Genomic DNA, 21,374 nt, shown 5'->3' with positions numbered 1-21,374 from the left:
TTCACTTCCCCTCAGCAAGAGCTGGGGCGGGTTCGGTGGGATGGATGCGGACTGAAGACTAGTCTATAGGAGCTGGAAGAACTCTCTGATTTGAAATTTTGCCTTGTCTTAGGCCAGTGGTTCACAAACTTTAACATGTATCAGAATCACTTGGAGGACTCGTTAGGTCACATTGCTGGGTCTTGCCTCAGAGTTTCTGGTTCAGTAGGTCTCGGGGGAGACCAAGAAATAACATTTCTAACAAGTTTCCAGGTGATGCTGATGCTCCTGGGGTGGGGCCGCACTTTGAGAACCACTCTCCTGGAGCATGTTTTTCAGAGTGGTCTAAGGCTATCCTGCTGCCACCTGCACCACAACACTTGGGAAGCTTGTTAAAAATGCAGATTCCTGGGCTCCAGACCTATTGATTCCATTTGGTGAGATGGGAGAGATGCAGAAATGGTCAGGAGTCTGCGTTTTCATACTGAAGTTTGTGAACCACTGTTGCTAGTGGGATACAGGAAATTTTATTATTTTACCTGTCCAAAACCTTAATTAGCACTAATTTACTTCCAATCCAGGTCTCTGCATAGCCTGTCTGAACTTGAACAGCACTTCCAGCCTTTGTGCCACCAGGCACACCAGTGGCCATCCTTACCGATGTGGATTCATCACTCCACTTCTGAAACCTCAGCAGCCATCCCTGTGGGAAAACATACACAGCCATGATTTTTCAGTGTTCATTATGGTACATCTAAGACTACGTAAAACAAAAATGTCCCGGATGGTGTCTAAACCCCCAAGGAGCTCACGATCTAACAGAAAAGCTGACAAGACTAGAGAACAAGACAGAAGGGGCATATAGATCAGATGCTAAATTGTGACTTAGGTAGCAGGATACACAGCAGGATTCAAAGGGGAAGGAAGTCTCTAGTGGGTAGCTGCCCAGAAAGGTGGGGTTGGTGCTCTAACTTGAAAGATGAGTAGGATCTTCTCGGATGGCTGTAAAGTCCAAGAGCTTCCTTGGGCAGAGGGAACAGTAAGAGCATAAGGTGAGAAGCTACAGCTGAGCCTGAGCTGCCGAGGCTGGACGAGGGGCTGCGGCTCCTCTGCGCGCCAGCCACATGGGGCCTGGCTTTGCTGCTTTGTGCCTTAAGTGGGTCCCGGAGCAAAATGGCCTGTCAGTCCTGAGTATCCAGAGACTTGGTTGTGGGGAGAATGGGAACAGAGGAGAGCTCCTGCTACTTCAGCCAAGGGAGGGCCTGGGTATATTGTTAAGAACTCCCATTCAAGTCGGTTGGGGTCTCCAGGGTAGTGTGCCTGAGGTGCTAAGGGATGGGAGAGCTTCAGAACCTGGGGAATGGAAGTAAGCTAGTCAGCCTGTCCAAAAAAAAAGCCAATCAGAAATTTTAGGAATGCTTAAAAAGCCCACAAAATATGTATTGCTACAAATGCCTAAAATTAGCAGTGCCTTATTTTGGGTTAAGAACTGCCCTCCAGGTTCTCTTAAACCCAGCACGTAAGATGTGGCCAATGTTGAGAACTGGGTGGAGAGGTGAGTTGAGTGAGGTGGTTGCTCAGGCTCACTTTCCCCCAGTGACAGGTGGTGCTTGTCTTCAGTCCTCTTCCCCAGCTCTTCCTGACTGGGAAAACGCACTTTCCGCCAGCCTGTACTTTCCATGTTGCTCCAGGTTTCTTTAATCATAGCATTCAAGAACCTGAAATACTTGCTGACACATAGGTGCAAAGGGAGACAACTAACTTTCTCCATTTAACAGCTGCCTTTTTCTTCCCTTTGCTGCTGACTTCCACAGGACCCCGCGTCATCTGCTTTTATGGAGGGCATGTGTTTCTCTCCTCTGGCTTCCTCTGGTCTGCCCAAAGCCCTTCCCTATTAGACCCTCCCCCTGTGGTTTCCTGCCACCGACACTCGTCTAGGCTCAGCCTTCTGCTCCATCTTCTGCCTTCAGTCCAAGCCTCACTACTCTGCACCTGTTGATTCCACTCTGCTTTTCACACCGTTTATCTTTCTCCCATTCTTCCCAATTAAATTTTCCTCCCTTCTCCCCACTTAAATTGTACCCATCCTACAAGACCAGCTTCAAATCCCCATCTGTCCCATGAAGCCTCCTCTGGCTACTGCAGCCCTCAGTGATTTTTCTTTTGTCAACTCTGTCCCTACCACATGCTTTAGCCCTTTTACTCTGCCTTAATTGTTTGATGTGAACCAGTCTTGTCTCTTCAGCTGTATTGTAGGGCTCTGTGGGGGAAGCGTGCCTTGTGTTCCTCCTGACGCTCCCCAGCACTTTGAGCCATGCCTTGTCGAGCTGAGCCATGCTGACTGATTGCATGGCATGATTTGGTGGTGTGTGAACTCTAACAAGTGTGTAATACATTGGGAGACGATCCGGTGAAGGACGGGGCTGCTGTAGGGTTTCTTATTCCAAGACGGGAAATCACGAGGGGGAGAGGAGGGAGCAATTAGTCTCTCAAGCTTAACCCAGAGCATGTTCTGGATAGGGTTGGGCCAAGCCCCACCCCTCCTACCCCTCCATCCCAGGTGCTGGCTCCCAGCCCCACCTGGTGGGCAGCTGACTTCATAAAAGCAGCCCCAAGGAGGAGAAGGCGGCTGTTAGGAGGAGCAGGAGGATGAGCACTGAGCATGGACAGCAGCATCACCCTGGGGGCCGAAGGGGCTGTAGTCCTGGAGACAAGAAGTTCAAAAAGCGTAGCCGGCGCAAAGAAACCTACTCAATGTATATCTACAAGGTGCTGAAGCAGGTGAGCGTGGGGAGCTAGCATGTGTGTGTGTGGAATGTACTGGCAAAAGAGCCTTGAAAGAGTGCTGGACTGAGAGTTGGGATTCAGTTTAGTCCTGGCGCTGAGGCGAGTGGCCTCAGGTATGCCGTGTCCCTCTTAAGGTGGTCACACTTGATCTTGGAGGTCCCTACACCTCTCGGTATCTGTCTTGCACCTGTGACGTGCAGGAGACGTTTAAAGCATGCTCCCACAGTCCAGAGGCTTACAGGGTTTTGGACAGAAAGATGGTCATGTGGAATGCCAAGTGGGACATAATTAAGACAAGGAGGACCACAAGAAAGTGCTGGGCTGAAGGTGATCAGGTGCCAAACACATTATGGTACAAACAAGATAGTACTAGCTGGTGGCTAGAGTGAGGAGCAATTCTTGTAAACTGAAGTCTTGGGAAAGGCCTTCCAGACGAGTGGCACCCAGTCTTTCAGGAGCTAAGGGGTTGGTCTCCCTTATAGATGAAGGACCTGAAGCTCAATTATCTTGAGTTGACTGAGTCACATGACCTGACAGCAGCAGAGGTCAGGCCCCCCTCGCTGTGGGCAACCCCCTCGCAATCTTCCACCCCTGAACCCACAGGTGCTCTCTGTTCATGCAGCCTACCAGAGCACCTGTGGGAAGCATCTACTCCTGGGACTCGCACACTGACGTTTTTGGGCACTGATGGGTACCCAAAAACCAGTGTGTCTGGAGGATCCAAGGCAACCTGGCCTCAAAGTCTGTGCCCTGTCAGCAGAGCCAGGGTCAGGAGGAGGCTGGGTAGCTATGTTGCCTGCCCTGGGTCTCTCTAACCTGCCTCAGATTCTTACCCCTCCATTAGATTAGATCTCAGAGGTGGAACCTGTCTCCAGTCTGAATCCTATTAGCAGTTTTAGTGACCTGACAACGTGGGTCTCGGGAATGCATGGGTGAGGAGGGATGGATTGGCCGAAATGGCAGCACCAGAGGACAGACTCCAGTGTCCTGAAGAAAGTGGGGTGGGAGCGGGTATTAGTGAGCCCTGCAGCTTAGCCTAACTTTGGGGCTCAAAACTTGTGAGGGAAGGGTTGGACGGGACTGGACTCACAGAGGAGAGCTGCTGAGCAAGTTACCCATGCACTGCAAAACTTACTGTTTTCACCCCAACCTGAGGAGACCAGAATGCGATGACAACACAAGTTTAGGCTAAATCAGCCTCATACTGGCTCAAATTTCTTGCTGTCAGTGGTGTCCAGAGGTGGTGGGGAGAGCGTGTGGCTGGGCAGGAGGAGCCTGAGTTCTAGTTCTGTCTCCAACATTGGCTTGATATACATTGTTGGGCAGTCACTTATCTCCCACTTTACAGAGAAACAATGTCTGCCTACTCACAGTTTAGGATTGTTATCAGGTGCCTACCATTTGTTTTACTAGAGATCACCTAGTTCAAAAGCTTGTGGGCCAGAAGAGGAAACTGAGGCCCAGAGGAAAGTGCCTTATTCGAGGTCATACAGTGATTCACAGTACAGCCACAGAACCCAGGTCTCCTAACTCTTAGTCTGGTGTTGAGGTTGTGTGATATAAGTGTGCTCTCTGGAAAGAAATTTGGTAATAATCTACTAAGTTAAGTGCACAAACCCTTGACCCCTGCAGTCCCACCTCTAGGAAGAACCTTCATCATGCTTGTACAAATGTTCAAAGACGTGTATTTACTATAACACAATCTAATAGCAAAAAAACAAGCAAAAGCCGTAAATGTCCATTAAGAGAGGAATGGTGGTATACACTGATTCATCTATACAACGGAGTACTATGCAAATAAATTAAATGAAAAAGGCAAAATGCTGTGTAACTGATTCCATTTGTCAAAGATAGATGTTTATCTGTGCTTATACAAGGAACGTAATAGCATTTAGTTATTTTTTGTGGTTGGGAGAAACTTTAATTTGGATATAGTAGAAAAAACAAATCCCTCTTGCTGTCTCTTGGCCTCTGGGAAGATGCTAGTGAGGCGGCCTAGCAGTTCTGCCTCCAGCTTCCTGAAGTCCCCAACTTGGGGCTGGGGCTTGCGGCGCCAGACAGAGCCTCCTGGTTAACAGAGTGGTTCTGCTGCTTCTCCAGGTGCACCCAGACATCGGCATCTCTTCCAAGGCCATGAGTATCATGAACTCATTTGTGAATGATGTGTTTGAGCGGCTGGCCGGTGAGGCTGCCCGGCTGGCCCAGTACTCGGGCCGAACCACACTGACATCCCGGGAAGTCCAGACGGCTGTGCGTCTGCTGCTGCCTGGGGAGCTGGCCAAGCACGCCGTGTCTGAGGGCACCAAGGCCGTCACCAAGTACACCAGCTCCAAGTGACCCAGGGCCTAACATTAATAAAGGGTGAACTGCTCCCGTGCACTGTGGTGATTTGCAAAAGGGATATGTGAAGGCCAGGTGTGATGTGGGGCAAGGATATCGTCACCTTTTATGGCTACCAAGGTGGAATAATAACACATTCATACTTTTTAAAAACTGCTTTCTAGGTGTACCCCATGAAGGATACTGATAGTGCTTTGTAAACGTACAGATGTCTAATTGGTAGTGAGCTGAAGTAGGACTTGGGATCTGGGTTAGAATCTTGCATCTGCTGCCAGCTGTTTCCATCCCAGCCTCTCTGGGCCAGAAATTCCTCACGTGTGTTACTCTTCCAGCCCATGGTTTTGTGATACCATTTCTGGCAAACTATCATTTTTGTCCTGTGCTGGGCGCAGGGGCTACACAGATCTATTCTTCAAGATACAAAACGGGAAGCCCAAACCAGCTTCTAAATAACCTGCGGGGATCTAGAAGATGTTTTTATTTTCCGCCAACATTTTCTTCCCCTTAATTTCAGAACAAACTGGTGGGAATGTTTTTTAGACCTAACTTTTCTTCCCCAATTTGATTTTGAAAAATCTCAAAAACCCTCAGAAAAATTGCAAGAAAGTACAGTGACCACTTGCATGTCTTTCACCTAGATTCACCACTTAACGTTCAGCCACATTTGCGTTTTCTCTCTCATTCGGCCTCTGTTCTATCTCGTGAGCATATGACCCATAAATTCTCTCCCATGCTCTTTGAGGGTGGGGTGAAGGGGTGGGATTTAGTGAACAAATCCAGAATCCTTTATGTTCCCTTCGTAACTGCATAGACTCAGCTTGTCGCCTTCAACTTCGTGTACTGAAAAGGCTCACTGTAATAACGGCTCACACTGGGATGCAGTCCCACATACTTCCCATGCATTTTCTCATACGTCAAGCCTAACGTGGACATGCCATGAGATGAGTACTGATTATCCACGTTTTGGTCCCACAACTGGAAGGAGATCTGCCCCTGAGCCTCGGCTCTTCCCCACTCCCACTGTGTTTCATACTTGCTACTCAAGATGTGATTTGGAGACCAGCAGCATCTATATGCCTGGGAGCTTGTTAGAAATGCAAAGTCTTGGGCCCCACCTCAGACTGTGGAATCAGAATCTGCATTTTGACAAGATCCTCAGGTAATTTGCATGCACACTAAAATGCAAGAACGCCTCGTCTCTCGCTCCGCTTTGCTGCTGCCTCCCTTCTTCCGCTTTTCCTTCACCCTGTGCCTTATATATTTATTTATTCATAAGTCCTACTTAACACTGAGCCAAAAGGGTCACCCCCAGCTGACCAGAGTCAGGATGTGATGTTTTGTATTTTCTGAAGAATGGTCTCCTGAGCCTGTAGCAGTGATGGGGAAACCCACAGAAGGCTTGCAATGAGCCCCAATCACCACTGAGTCCTGTCCATTACACTCTCAAGTCATTCCTTACATGGTATAGTTCACACGAACCATGTGAACTGCCATCAGGCCCAGGGATTCAGGTCTGCTTATGCTCACTTCAAGGAATAAGTTGTGACCTCAGAGTGTGAGCCCAGGCCTTCCCACCCCAACTCCAGGCCCTTCTCCCCTCGCATCACAGCTGCCTCCAGGACAGTCGTATACAAGAGTAAAGGAGGCTGGGTCTGAATTAAGGAATACAGCATTCCTCCCACTGAGAAGTGCAGTCAGAGTAACGCCTTTAGGACCCGTGTTCACCCAGAGCCTCACAGTTACAGGGTGACTTCAGACAGAGACCATGCTTTCATTTGATCCTCACCAGAAAAGTAGCCACAGCTGACACCACACCCTGCCCTAACCTTCCAAGGCTTCCACCCTCCCTCCAGCTTGCTGCCTCCAGGATGTCCTCTGAGATGTGTCCCCAATCCTGCACCTGCAGCCCCCTCCCCTCACTGCCTTAGAACATTGGGACAAAGGGACAGAACTCTTAAAAGAGGGCTGTTCTGGATTTGGGGGGTGGAGTCAGGGTGGAATCACAGAGGTTCTGTGGAATCCACCACCAGCTCACAAAGGGCAGCGTGAGGAGTGGGCACCATGTCTGAGCGGTGAGTGAGGGGCTGGAGCGGAAACCCCAGGTCAGGGACAGCAAAGAGCAAAGTGCTTCCCTGGTGCTGTCAGGCTGGGGCCGAAGGAGGGGGAGAAGGACTGGTGGGGAGAGGGAGGTTCTGTGCTGGGCCCCAGCCATTCACACAGCCACCATGGCTGCTCCTGCCTGTGGTCAGCTTTCGCTCTTCCGACTTCCCCAGGACTATTCATTCCAGAACCAGGGCTTTGCTCTGGGGAAGGGACCTTTCTCTACAGTCATCCCTCACCCCCACTTCCCATCCACCATCCCAGACCATTGCAGCACCCCTGGGCTGCACCCTCACCCTAAAGGACCGACTGTCTGCTAACTCCAAAAGCCCTCCTTAGAGGGAGCCCCTAAAGGCCATGCCCACTCTTCATTCTTCTTGCCAATCCATCAGCAGACTACCTCCCGCCAGTGACCCCAGTCTCACACCTTCTCTAAGCCCCAGTGTGCACACTGTGACTACCATCTCATTCCCCGCCGAGGACTCCTCACTTCACTGAACTTCACTTTGACACCATGAGTAACCTTAACGTTACACTTTCTGGAACCCCAAGTTCACACTCCTCAAAAGATCAGCGTCCATCTCCCCTGTCGACTGTCCCCCCTCCTCCCAGCCTCAGAGCACCCTGGTGCACACTGCCTCTTCTCCAGGGCTTATCAACGCCTCTGGGACTCCTCCCATGTGACCCTGCAAGAGCTGCTGGACCGAGAGCAGCCCCTGCTCGACCCCGTGCCTGACCGGGAGCGGCAGTCCTTCCAGTACAGGCTCTCAGTGCTCTACCTGTACTACCTGGGGCTGCTGCGCCAGTTCGATACCCTCTACGACCAGGTGTTGCAGCCACAGAAGCGGCGGCTGCTGCGGCGCCTGCTGGACAGTGTGGCGGGCCGCGTGCTGGAGCTCAAGGATGATCTGGTGCGCGCCGACCTGTGTGAGAGCCACTGTCTGGACCACGTGCTGCAGGACCTCAAACTCACACCGGTGCGCAGGCCATGGCGTGGGGCCAAGCCCACGCCAGCTGGGGGTGGGGGTTGGCCTTGACCTCCTGTTGACACGGAGCCACGCCCCTGACAGCTGATGGAGGATGAGGGCTGACTTGGACCTCCCACCGACACCTCTGGCGTTGGGACATCTGCAAAGGAAGGAGGCCAGGGCAGATCAGGGGATGGGATTTGGTCTCAGGAGAAGGGCTTCAGGAACCTGGCGGTGCAGGCAAGTAGTTAGGAGGTGGCTGGCGAGACGCAGGAATGACTGGGGATTGGTGAAGAGAGTCCTCTATATGTTTGCTCCTCAGTGTGGTCTGTGGACCAGCAGCATCAGCATCACCTAGGAGTTGTTAGAAATGCAGAATCTCTGGCTGCACCTGAAACCCACTAATCTGCATCTGTGTTTTAACAAGACTCTCAGGTGATCTGTATGCACTGGGAAGTTCCAGAGCACAGAGCTTCTGCACTGGCCTCTACTCTGCCCTGAGGTCATGGTTCACTGCTCCATGTCCAAGACAGTCTCAAAGTTCTCCAGACCAGCTGCATCAGACTCAGCTGTAGACTTGAAAAAACAAACAGATTCTCCAGCCTCTGCCATTCTGATGTGGTAGTCTGGGGAGGGCCTAGGAGTCTGCATTTTAAGACTTCCCAGTTGACTCTGATGCACAGCCAGGTTTCAGACCACTGCCCTTTACCTACCATGATCCTCCAGAATTCAACTCTGGCCACATGGTGAGGGCAGGAGAAGAGAGGGATAGCCCTTTGGGTGATCTGCCCATAACCTGTAAATTTCCCACCCCAGGGCTCTAGGATGGAGGAAAACAGCACCAGGGTCTGCGTGAGCAGCTGAAAATGGTAATGGATCAGTCCGATGGCCCAGCTTTTGATTCCTGACCCTCCTTCCCCCATATTTCCCCAAAGGCAGACCTGGAGGTTCCAATCCCCAAATACTTCCTGCTGGAGCAGTCCAGCATTCTGAGGGAGCGAGGGCTGATGCTGGCAGAGATCCTGTCCAGAATGGAGCCAGTGTCCTCCGAGGAAGTAAGTCCAGGAGATACCTTCCCAGACTCCTCTCAGACTCTGGCTCCCAGAACAGAGTTGCCACCCTCCAGGATGCAGAGAGGCCCTGCGTTGCCCTAGACCCACCTCCGAGTGCTCTGTGGGTAATCCCTGGCCCCCTTCAAGGCTGCTCTTGTGCTCCTTTAGCCTTCCAACACCAAGGTAGGGGGACAGAGGTCGGCACCTAGATGCCCCGGGAGGATCAAGCCCCCAGCACGTCCTTTCGCGGCTGGTATCCCAGCTGCCTGCTAGGACGCAAGCCCCCTCTCATCTCCTCCTGCTCCTTTGCCCCTGCTCTGGCCAGAGATTTCCAGAAATGCACCGGACTGAGGCCGTAACCCTACTGCAAAGGGCCGAGCGGGCCAGGCAAGGCCGGCTCCGAGCCACCTTTATGCGAGAGATTCGGAGAGAGGAGGAGCGGGATCGGAAGATTTGGGAGGAGGGACGGCACAAGTTCAGTCAGGACCAAGCAGCTATCACTATACAGAAGGTAACCCCTGGCACCTAGGAGGAAGGTCAGGGTAGAGTCCCCTCCTCCGGGAAGAATGCCCAGCTCAGCAATTGACGACAGAGATGCACGTGCTTGGATTCTGTTGCCCCACAACTAGATCCTAAACTAGGGACCTTAATCAGTCAATAACCATGTGTCTTATTTGTTATTATTTATTCTACATTGCTACCCCCAAAAGGACTTGAAGTGGGATACCATAAAAACCCTAGAAACAGAAAGATCATTAAAATTAGGGGAGAAAGATCCATAATAAGGTAGCAGAACAGAGTAGATGATCATTCCAGAAACTCTTAAGACTTATTTTAACTCATGTTAAAAATGAGTCACTAAAATGGGTCCCGAGCCTCCTGACAGCTGAGGCAGAAGGAAACATGATGAACAAATAAGAGTTTGAGAACTGATGTGATCCAAGTGTCCTCAAGGTCTGTGCCATCTGGGGACATGCTTTACTTTAACGTGGAAATAACACAATCACACCCCATCCTGCCTCACTGCTCAAAACACAGCCCCATCCTGAGGTTTCCCTGTGCTTCATACTGTTCTGGTGGTCATGCCTCTTCTCTGCTCTGAACTGCCATTCCATGCCTCTGAGCCCTTCCTGGCCTCCCCAGTGTGTGGTGTGGCCTCTCTGTCACTCCCCAAGATGCTGCTAACACAGGCCCACTCCAGGCGGTAGTGGTTACCAGCTGGGTGAGACTGGAGGGTTTCTAGGAAAATTTCAGTGCAGAAAGGGAACGCTCTCCTCCTGTGACCCAATGGCCCTGCCCTGTCACAGGAAGTCTCTTGCCACCTTTTCTTTCCAGAAACAGGCCCAGAACTGCTGACATGGGGCTAAATCTTTCTTGAATCAGTCTTCTCTCCCATCTTCTCTCTCTCAAGTCCCAGTGTCTCAAAAACTTGTCTGCTAGCCCAATACAGGAAACTTAGAACCACTTCCTACCAAAAACAAAAAGCAAACCAACCAACTAACAATCATCAAGCCTGAGAAGATATATCCTCTCCAAATGGGATAGATTTTTAGATTATTAATTAGTACGCAGAGCATCCCGATCGGAGCCTCTGCATTTGGGTGACCATACCGATGTCTGGCTGCCCCACAGATGAGGAGGAGGTCCTCACCTGCAGGGCTTGCAAAAGCAAGCCTTTTGAGAAGGAAGGTTGGACCCAAAGATAGCGCCCCTCTTCCCCGTGAGAGCCAAAGCAAGTTATTTTGTCCCTGTTGCCAGACATCAAGGGTATGGAAATACTGCTGTGCAGTCTTTGAGTTCTCTGGTAGGCTAATCAAAGGAAAGAATGTGTTAACTTAGTCATTGTGTGCGTTTCCTGTGCTAGTCACAGGAGCAGGAGGACGAAGTCAGGACAAGAGGGGGGGTGGGGGGGTGCGGGTCCAGAGCCTGCTTACTGAGGCATTGTTAGGGAATGGAAAGGACCGCATAGGGTACCGGCCCTGCCTCCCTCTGCCAGAGCCCTGCTCTCCACCCCACTAATACTAGGTTGTCCACGGGCCTGAGAGTGGCCAGCCTGAGAGGGGCCTGGGAGAAGAGCACTCGGCGAGGAGTCAGGAGACCTGGCCCTTGGTCTCAGCTCTGCACTGACCAGCTCTTGGGCCTGGAAGAGGCCATGTCTTGTCGCTGGCCCAAGTTTCCTTGTGTCGAAAATGTAGGAATTAATTAGGGGAGCTCCATGGTCCTTATAGAGCTGATGTATATGTGCCTGGGTGGGATCAAGTACTTACTTACTCCAAATGCTATGGGAATTCTGAGCCACGGGAGTGGGGAGCGCCACTTGGAGAAGGTGGTACTTCCACTCTGATCTGTGCCTCCAAAGACACAGCAGGTGAGAGGGTGGAGATGAAGAGGAATTCCTGGGGGGCCCTGAGGGAACGAAGCCTGGGAACTGGACAGCTTGGGTGCTTCCCCACCCCCACTCTGTTCTGGGCTCTTCCTGCTCAGGTTGGCAGTTGCCCATGAGCTGCCCTCCTGGAGGTGCGCTCCCCAGCACTCCTCCCCCACCTCCCACCCCAAATCTCCCCTAGCCAGACCTTCCTGGCAAGAGAGGCTACTGCTCCCCCTGGGGCTGAGCCTGAGAACCACATCCCTACAAAAATGCAGTGTGGGGAGTGTCTGGGCCCATCTGTCCCCCCAGGTGTGGAAAGGTTACCTGCAGAGGAAGCGCACTCAGCAGGACCGGCAAACGGAGATGGAGTTCATTGGCATGGTGAGTCCCTTTCTGGCCACAGGTGGGGCACCAGGCTGGCCAGGGCATGAGGCCACTCCCCTCTTCTTCATCCCTCTACCCCCTCCCCAGAGTGCAGCCCTGTACAGCCCCTCACTGCCCATACTTCCCTCCACTCAGGACTGTGGTAGGCATGAGTGGAGGGGGCAAGGCCGGGGCTGGGGGACCCTGGTTGAGGGATCCTTCAGGGTTTGGTTGAGAAAGAGGGGAAAGGACCAGAAAGCCACAGCCAACTACGTCCCTTTCCACCCCTCCATCTCATAGGGCCCTTGAACGGATCGCAAATGTGGGGCGGGGTGAGGAATAGTAGCACAGAGCATCCCGGGCCCCATGTCTGTGCCCCTAGCTGGAAGGAGAGGCTGCACAGGTGGGCGCAGCAGAGGGAGGAGGCCATAAGGCCAGTGGGAGCCACCCACCCCCACCACATCAGAGCATTTTGGGCCACAGGCTCCCCAATTGCTCTGGGGGCCCCAGACTGGCTTCTCCTCTGCTGCGCAGGGAGGAGGGCTAAGTGTGAACTACATAACCTGAGTGTGAGTGTGCTCGTTGGGGAGTGTGGGTGGTAAGAGGGGCAGAGCCCCCGGAGTGTGTTTACAGGCGGGGTGAACAGGCCGGCTCCCTGCTTCTTGTCTGCCCTATACTCTCTGATGGCTCTTTCATCCCGCTAGTCTCCGCTGACTTAGGAAAGGAAGACCATGGCGGAGGGGTCAGGGTCATGATCCCTGAGAGGGCTTTGCAGTGGGGCAGAGCCTGTGGAGGCCTGGCTGATAAAGGGAAGGGGCTGGGCTGGGGGACCAGAGGGATTGGAGACAAGGGCTAGGATGGCTATACCAGAAGGCTTGGGGGGTTCAGAAGCAGGGAGTGGCCAGGGACCACTGCATGGGAGTTGGGGGCTGGAGACCTGGACCCCCAGGAGGCAAGAGCAGGCAGAGGGAGGTGGGGTCGGGCCTTGGTGGGGTGGAGGCAGGGGGGCATGGCATGGCGGTGGGTGAGGAATGAGCCTGGCCGCCCGGGCCCATCAACAGTGTGAGCTCAGCGTTTTCAGTAATTGTCTCTGCGCAGAGTGATATTTAAAATACATTTGGGAGCCAATGAGGCGGGAAAGTGGCTGCAAGAGCGGCTGCCAACACGGGCCGCCGGGGTGGGGGTGTGTGTGGGGGCTGGGGCTGGAGGCTCACAGGGGAGGGTGTGCTGGGAGGGGCGGGCAGGGGGGCCAGCCCGGATGCATCTAGCAAACTCATTATCAGAGTAATTTACACAGATGAGTTTCGGCTCCAAACACAATTTCTCCTGATGCAGGCATGCCCGCTGTTCCGTGTGGGTATGTATGTGAGGCCTCGCGTGTGCGGGTGTGTTGGGGAATGAGTGGGGGCAGGTGTGTGTGACTGAGGCCTGGGGCTGGATCCTCCCGACTCCCACTCTTGAGTCCTTCGACTTCCTCCCACTTCCCCAGCTCCCCTCGCCCAACCAGGTGGAGCGCTTGGGCATCATGTCCCAGGCCTGCCTCTGGGAGGATGTCCGGAGGCTCCGCCAGCTGGAGAAGGAGGAGGAGTTCCAGTTGGCGATGGTGAAGGCCCACGATTCTCTCAAAGAGACAGAGGGGCCCGACATGCAGGAGAAAATGAAGGAGCAAATCCGACAGTGGTTTATCGAGTGCCAGTTAGTGTCCCCAGCCTCAGCTGACCAAACCCTCAATTCCTTTCCCTCCTCACCCCAGGGTCCCCCACACCTGTTCTGTCTTCTGGTCCAGATTGGGCCCTTTTCTCCATCTACCTCCATTCCCCTGACACACAACTTAAATCTGGGGTCCCCAATCTATAGGACCATCTCCACACATGACTTCCCATTTCGCTGGCTGGAAGAGAAAATGCCAGAATAAGATGGGAAAAGCATCCGCGAATGCCCCCTGAGTAATCTGTCCTTTCTCTTCTGTAACTATCCGTTCTTTCCCTCTCTTCTTCTATCTCCCCGGCCCTTCATCTTTCCCCATTCTTCCCTCTATCCATCTATCCATCCATCTACCCATCCATCCACCCATCTGTCCATCCCTCTGTCCAGCCACCCACCTGTCCATCTATCTGATCATCTTATGTTCACTTAGTGCCCTTACTGGCCGATTCCCTGATTATCCAGATGAGTCTTTAGGTGGATCCTACCTGATCTTTGCAGACAAGACTCCAGAAGAGGTACCTTGGAGGTGGGGACAGGAGATTTTCTGTGGCAGGTGGAGTCTAAGGTTACAGAGAATATTGAGTATAAACTGAGGGTGGCATTGGGGTACAGGGAGAGGTCAGCCTCAATGGAGGCAGATGTGGCCAGAGAAATTATACATAGCTAGCAAGACTACAGGGGGAGGAGGGATACCTGTGGCTGGAGAAGGCACCCTTGGCCAGGGAAAGGAAACCTGTCTGGTGAGACTACCGTCCAGATCCCCATGGGCCAGGAGAGAGCAGCAGCTCTGATCAGAACACTCCTTCACCTGGTGTGCCTTTCTTCTTGGACCCCAGTGGGGTCTCTGGACTCTCAGCCATCTGGATCCCACTAGTGACCCTAGGCCTTGGGAGTCCTGGGTCCACCCCAGCCTCAGGCCCTGGGTTCTCTTGCTCCTATAAAATCCCCTTGATCTTCTCTAAAATGTCTTTCATCCTTGGTCACAGGTGAAAATAGAACTGGAGGCACAGGTCCAGGAGAGCAAAAAAAATGACCAAGAGAAAAATAAAGAAAAAGAAAAGGAGCAAAAAGAGAAGAAGAAAGAGAAGGAAGACAAGACCAGGAAGGGGGTAAGGCACATGTGGACCAAGTGGGCAGGGACAAAGTCTGAGGGAATTCATGCAGGAGGGCTGATCAGGTGAGAATTAGGGCCAGAGTCTGTGATAGGTGGAGGTGAGGGGGTGAAGGTCAAAGGCTGTTTCTATTCTAGGAAGCAGATACAATGCTGAAAGTGTTGCCATCCAAATTTATACCTGTGATTAACGCCGGACACGAGGAGTACATAAGTAAGAGGCGAGAAGGTTGGGAGAGAGTGTCTGGGCCTTGCAGGGGTTTGGGGTGACCCTTGGTCATGGGGAAAGTGGACATAGGCTATGTGGATCATGAGGCGGCAGTGTGGGTGTGTAAGCCAAGGGGATAATGCCAAAGGGGGAGAGGGGTGTGGGGTATGATTCTCTGGATGGGGGGCATTATGAGTTTGGGTCTGAATCCTGCAGTCACAGGCCTTGGGATCAGGCCTCTGTCTGCAGTCTGGGTAGGAGCAGTGCCAGGCAACCAGGTGAGGAGAGGGGAACCAGCCTGGGTCAGGTTCCTGGTCCACGTGCATGTGTATGCACGTGTGTGTACGAGTGTGTATGCATACACCTGGGACTCTGACCTCCACTCGTCTGTCCATCTCTCATGGTCAGATCTGTGGAAGAACAGGTCTGACAGCGTACACCCCAATCAGAGTTTTGACGCTGAGACCCTTCGGGCAGAGAAGAGGAAGGAAGTGGAGCAGGAGATCCGGATACAGGTGAGCATGCTGGCTCAGGGCTTTCCTGAAGGCTTCTTCCTCCCACCAGGGCCTCCAGCTGCTTCAGGCTCTGTCCCCTCTGTCCTCTCTCTCGTCCTCAAGCCCTCAGCCTGCCCATCCACTGTAGCATCCTCTAGGCACTGCCTTCCGTGCATAGTCCTAGCTCTGTCTCAGTCCATCTGGTCCCTGCTGTCCTCTGCATCCCCCTCTGTCTCCCTTGTCTCCCTTTCCCCTGGAGTGTGGATGCAGCCTGGTGTGAGGGAAAGGGAGGGGTGCTGAGCTGAGGTCACACCCACCATCATCCCCCGCAACCTTAAAGAGCTCCTGCAGCGTGCCCACACCCTGCTGTGCACTTTAGAAGCATTAGATCATGTGATATTTCCAACAACCCCTGAGGTAGGCAACATGATTTTCTCAATGTTACACACAAGAAAAACTGAGGCTGAGAGGTCATACAACTGCTCAAGGTCCCATAGACTTTAAAGGGTGGGTCTGGAGCTTGAACAGAAAGCCAATCGAGTCCATCCTGGGAGCCTCTCCCCACATCGAAGCCAGTTGAGGGCAAGGCTAATTCATGAGCAGGATACAGATTAGGATTGAGTGCGGCAGGGTACGGGGATGGGGGTGGGGGTGGGTGAGGAGTGGGGGGGGCAGTGGGGGGGGTGAGAGATGCAAAAGCTGAGGGTTCCAAAACAGCATGTAGGAAGGTTGGTGGCCACCCGTGCTGCCTTCACTGGGCTTGGCTCGTTCTTCTCTGATGCTCCTCTCCTCTTCTCCACCTCTGCCTTCATCCTCACCTCTCCCACCTGTCCTCCCCAGCCACTGGCTGCCCCCCACACTCCCTGTTGTCCCCCCAGGTGGATGAGCTGATGCGTCAAGAGCTGAAGAACCTGCGCCTGGCTGTGGACAGGGAGGAGGGGAGACCCTGGAAGGCTCCAAAGGCAAGATGAGGGGCTAGGGCTGGGACAGGGGAGGACACAGAGTAGGGAGGTAAGGAACAGAAGACAATTGTCTACGTGCTTGTTTTCGACCAGAAAAAGACTGGGAACAAAACTGGGAAGAAGAAGAAGGAAAAAGATCTGACCTCAAACAGGTAGCAGACCCTCCACTTTACTGAGGTGGTGGAGTAAGCGCTTGTCCAGGATAGATCTGACTTCTGGTCCTGGTTCTGTTGCTGTATATGACCTTGGGAAAGTCACTTAACCTCCCCGACTCCCTGTCCTCGTTAACCAAGTACCTGTCCTGCCAAACTCACAATATAGCTGTGAGGGTCAAATAGAAGCATATGAAAGTGCTTTGAACATGATGATGCAGAATAAGATGTGAGTGGAGTATTGTCCTCAAGGCTCCCTCCTTCCTGTTTCTCCCTCCAGCCTTTACCTTAAGCAGCTCTGTCCCCACCAAAGCCCTCTCCCCCTGGACTTTCCACTCTGGGGCATTGCAGAACTTGTCAGTGGTCCTTTTCTACTCAATTCTCTGGTGAAGCAAGTCACGATCACACTGATTTTAGCTGTGTTAATGGCCATCCCTCCCGGTAGCGTGAACATGTGAAGTGTGGTTTCTAGGACGAGGGCAATGCGTCACCTACACCACTGGGTTTCCGATGGAACTTTGGACCCTGAGCAGACTGATGGAGGGGGTGTCGCAGAGGATGCTGGTCCTTCTCACAGCCCTCCCAACCCACAGAGCACCTGCTGTGGGCAGACTGCCCTCTGGGGGCAGTGTGATGCTGGCCGTCCAGTGGCACTATCGATAATTTTGACCACAGGATGTTGAGAAAGAGGGCCCCTTATCCCCTGCTCCTTGTGCTCCTAGTGCTGCCTCACTCATCTCTGTCTCCATTTCCCTTTCTCCTTGGGGGCCCCTCTGTGCCACCCTCTGCCAGGTCCGTGGAATCTCTGTTTGAAGAGCTCATCATCTCTGGCTTTCTGAAGAAGAGCGAGACAGTGGCATTGAAAGACTATGTTGGTGAGACTCCTCCCCAGAGCCTGCTCCCAGAATGAGAAACAGTGCCCAAGGCCCTCCAGCCATAGCCTTTCCCGTGGCTGACTACCACTCTTGGCCGTGAACCTTCTCCTCAAGGGCTTCCCTCTCTTGGCCCTGCCCAAGTGGGTGCCACTCACCAGGTGGCCACCTGTCCCCCCAGGTGACTACCTCTATCTTGGATCCACTCTGAGTTTGGCCAACAAGTTGCCCGTGCCTTCCCTGTTTGACATACGACAGAACGTGGCCTTGTACGGGGTCCTCCGGCTTGGTGAGGGGCCCTGGGGAAAGGGAAGAGTGCTGGACAGGTGGCTCTTGGGAGCCTGGGTGCAGGGTAGGGTGGCTGAGGCAGGCATGTCCAGCCTGGGTCCACCCGTGGAGCCATGGACCCATATTGGACTCCTCCTGCCTTCCCCCGGCTCTGCAGGAGGTCTCACTCAGACTGGGCGACCCCAGAAGACATGTGGGCCCTTGACCTGCTGAGGAGCCCACAATTCTAGCCCCTTACTCAATCCCAAGTGACATCCCATAGTCTGTCCCGTTCCCAGAAGACAGGAATCTTTCTGAAGCGGTTGGTCACACGCCCTTTAATTCTACCCCTTCATGATCCAGGGGTGGAAGCAGATGGCATGGCAAACAGGAAGGGCGTTGGAAGGAGGTAGAAGGCTCCCTCCTCACACCCACACATGGCTCTCCATAACTGTGATTGCTAAGCCTCTCCAAGTCCTCTAGGCTGCCCCTCTCAGCAGGCAGGCCTGGGGCATTGCTCAGACAGCGGGGGAAGGCAGCGCAGCCAGGATCTGAACCTCATCCTGCCCAGCCTGGGCCTTTGGCCTCACCTTATACAACGTCTCCCCCACGGGCCTCCTGCTGGCCTACCGCCTGCCTCTGGCCCCTGTTTTCTCTCTCAGGCTCCCCAGATATACACTCCATGGCTCCCCTCATCCGTTCTATCCTCCTGGTGGGCCCTTCTGGCATGGGGAAGAAGATGCTGGTCAAGGCTGTGTGTACAGAAACCGGTGCAAATCTGTTTGACCTGTCACCTGGCAACCTGCAGGGCAAATATCCTGGCAAGACCGGGGTGCAGATGATAGTGCATATAGTCTTTAAGGTCTGGGTCCCCTGACTTTGGCATTTCTAGTTCTCAGACTGACAACAGAGCAGGGTGGGCTTTGTGCTTAGGAGGTCGCCCATCTGCCTATTTGGTGTGATTTCAGGAGCTGCTAGGTCTCCCTACCAACCCCTGCCAGGAGCTTGTGGATACCTGAAGCCCTGGTGATGGGGGAGGTGGAGGAAGTGGGGAGCATAGCAGTTTCTTTTCATGGTAGAGATGAAGCTTAACACGCAGCCCCACTGCCCAGGGAGAGCAGAGACTCTGTTCACACTGAGGTGTGATGGGTGTGCAAAGGACTGGGAGGTGGAATTGGCAGGATGTGGGAAGTGGAGGCTGGAGCTCCACAGTCCACCATTGCCCGAGGCTGGCCCTGACCCTGGGTTGGACCAGACGGGGAGGTGACCCTTGCCCAGAGATGTCTAACGTCGGGTTTCTATTCTCTGACCTGTCCAGGTGGCTCGACTCCTACAGCCCTCTGTGATCTGGATTGGAAATGCTGAGAAGAATTTCTATAAGAGGGTCCCAAAAGAAGAGCAGGAGGTAAGGGAGTGGGCAGGAAGGATGAGCCTGTTGTGTCAAGGCCGGCAGGCTTTGGCTTGTTAAAGTCACTCCAAACCTCACCTACTGTGTGGCCTTGGACAAGTCCCCTGTTTTCCTCCTGCCTTATTTCCTTATGCTTAAAGCAGGCCTGACAGCCTCTCCAGTCTGCCTCTCAGGGTCCATGTGAGGCTGAGTGTGGGCATGTGCTCTGAGAACTTGGAAGCCCGTATGATAAGTCACCATGTCCGGATCTCACTACCCGTCCCTCCCCAGTGCAGATGGACCCAAAGCGAATAAAGAAGGACCTGGCCAAGGCCTTGCGACTGCTGAATCCCGGAGACCGTGTGATGCTGATAGGGACCACCAACCGGCCGCAGCTGGCTGAGATGAAAGGGCTGTGCAGGACCTACGAGCGAATCCTCTTCATGCCACAGCCCGATTATGCTTCTCGCTTTGGTGAGGCCCAGGGTTGTGGGTACAGGCCAGAGAAGGGATCCAGGGACCACCCCTACCAAAGCCTCCCCAGCCTTCTTCCCATACCCCACTGCTGCTCTGAGCCCTCACCTCCATGGCCAGGTGTTCCGGAAGGGCTGCTAGACAAGCAGCCCAGTGGCCTGGGTCCTGGCCTGGCTCTGTGGACATGCACAGGCCACTTAGGTCCTCGGAGTCTCATTTCCCCATGTTAAGTGGGGAGGATGGTCCTTACCTTCCTGGGAGGACAGGCGCTGTTGGATGTAGAGCCGCTCTCCAGAAGCAGAGCTCGTTCCAGATACAGGCAGAGGCGCCCACTGCCTCTCCCTGCCCCATGTCCTCCCCTCATGCCTGCAGTGCTCTGGAAGCATATGATAGAGGCCCAGGGAGTCCAGGTGGCCCAAAGCCTGGACCTCAGTGCCCTGGCCAAGGTGTCTGATGGTTACACGCCCGGTCACATTCTCCAAGCCATCCGATCGGTGCTGACCGAGCGGCGGCTCCTGCAACTGTCCAAACGGCCCCTGGTGGCCTCAGAGTTCCTGGGGCATCTGGCAAAGCTGGAGCCAGTATACAGGGAAGAGGAGGAGTCCCTGAAGGTGAGGCTTCTGTGGGGGAGGGCAGGAGGGAGGGTTGTGGGCTGACATTAGCCAGGGAGTCAGCCCTCCAAAGCCCCAGGCCCACAGCACACTTTGGACCCCTCCCTCTGTTCCACCATGGAGTTCAGCTGGGAAGGAAATAAGACATCATGGGGAAGGACTAGTGGGCAGAACCAGCTCACCTGGTTTCCTCGAGGGTGGGAACCTGAAGGGGCCACGTTGTATTAGGAGCCCATGATTGGTTCTGGCACCAGCTGCCACTCACTTCCCCTACCTCTGAGTCAGTGCCCACCCCCAGGGGTGACAGGATGGCTATGGGAGCACAGGAAGAAGGGCTTCAGGGTGGGGGCAGGAGGGCTTGCCCCTGACAATGGCTGACACTGTGGGCTGGGGTATTTGGTGGGGAGCAAGGGAAACCATGGCTCCAGCAGGATGCCTGGACCCAGGAGGAGAAAAGGCTGTTGAGGACGCCCATCCACCAAACGGGAAGGGGTGAGGTCAAGAGGCAGAGCCGAGGGTCAGTTCCAACGCACTTATCCTTCCTTCTCCTCCTCCAACCCAGGAGTGGTACTTCAAGACCCCACTGGGCAAGAAGAGGATGAAACTTAGCAAGGACCAGGACGCTGAAGAGGCCAAGCTGGCAAAGGAGAAGAAGAAAAGGAAGTGATGGCTGAGGCCAGGGTGTCCGAGATTAGCGGCAGGACTGGGCAGTGCCCCATGGGTGAAGGGATCAGGGGGCAGAGGAATAAACGCCCAGATGGCTCGGGGACCAGCTCTCTTTGTCGATCTCTGTGTTTCCCGCCCCTTGCTCTGTGCCCCCTGCCTGTGCCCAGCCTCCACTTCGCACCCCACCCTCTCCTGGGCCCCGGCCCTCACCCGCTCACAGCCATCTCCACTCTGGCTCCCAGATCCCTGTCCTCTGACCCCACCCCTGTTTTTATGTCCTGTCATTTTCCTGTCCTGGCTCCTCAGCTGTCTCCTCGAGGTATGTAAGAGAGAAAAATAGGAAGAGAAGGAGAGAGGGAGAGAGGAGAGAGGGGAGAAGGCAGGTCTACGGGAAGTAGAGAAAAAGAAAAAATCAAGAGTCTGGAGGTCACAGACCCTGGTTCTAGCCCCATCCGCACTAACTCCTAGTGTGGCCTTGGCAGTCCTTTCCTGTCTCTGGTCCTCAG

At 53.8% G+C, this 21,374-nt stretch overlaps 2 protein-coding genes across 2 annotated transcripts; both read left to right on the top strand.

Moving 5' to 3' along the window:
- Positions 1-4: 4 nt before the first annotated feature.
- H2BK1 (H2B.K variant histone 1) lies at positions 5-5,235 on the top strand. Its single transcript, XM_014787618.2, has 2 exons — positions 5-2,760; positions 4,867-5,235. The coding sequence occupies exons 1-2, from the start codon at positions 2,629-2,631 to the stop codon at positions 5,101-5,103; spliced, it is 369 nt and encodes a 122-aa protein (XP_014643104.1). The 5' UTR covers positions 5-2,628; the 3' UTR covers positions 5,104-5,235.
- Positions 5,187-20,869, top strand: DRC11L (dynein regulatory complex subunit 11 like). Its single transcript, XM_014787619.2, has 20 exons — positions 5,187-5,226; positions 7,160-7,178; positions 7,856-8,183; positions 9,110-9,229; positions 9,552-9,737; positions 11,904-11,975; positions 13,447-13,652; positions 14,095-14,179; positions 14,651-14,773; positions 14,914-14,989; positions 15,392-15,498; positions 16,356-16,439; positions 16,533-16,591; positions 17,384-17,466; positions 17,645-17,752; positions 18,393-18,592; positions 19,049-19,135; positions 19,414-19,591; positions 19,964-20,202; positions 20,765-20,869. The coding sequence occupies exons 1-20, from the start codon at positions 5,187-5,189 to the stop codon at positions 20,867-20,869; spliced, it is 2,505 nt and encodes an 834-aa protein (XP_014643105.2).
- Positions 20,870-21,374: the final 505 nt, after the last annotated feature.

Source organism: Ceratotherium simum, chromosome 1 (genome assembly GCF_057802395.1).
Source record: "Ceratotherium simum simum isolate JZ-2026a chromosome 1, ASM5780239v1, whole genome shotgun sequence".
Classification (NCBI taxonomy): domain Eukaryota; kingdom Metazoa; phylum Chordata; class Mammalia; order Perissodactyla; family Rhinocerotidae; genus Ceratotherium; species Ceratotherium simum.
The sequence above is the reverse complement of the archived record's forward strand: the minus strand, read 5'-3'. Positions and strand labels throughout refer to the sequence as shown.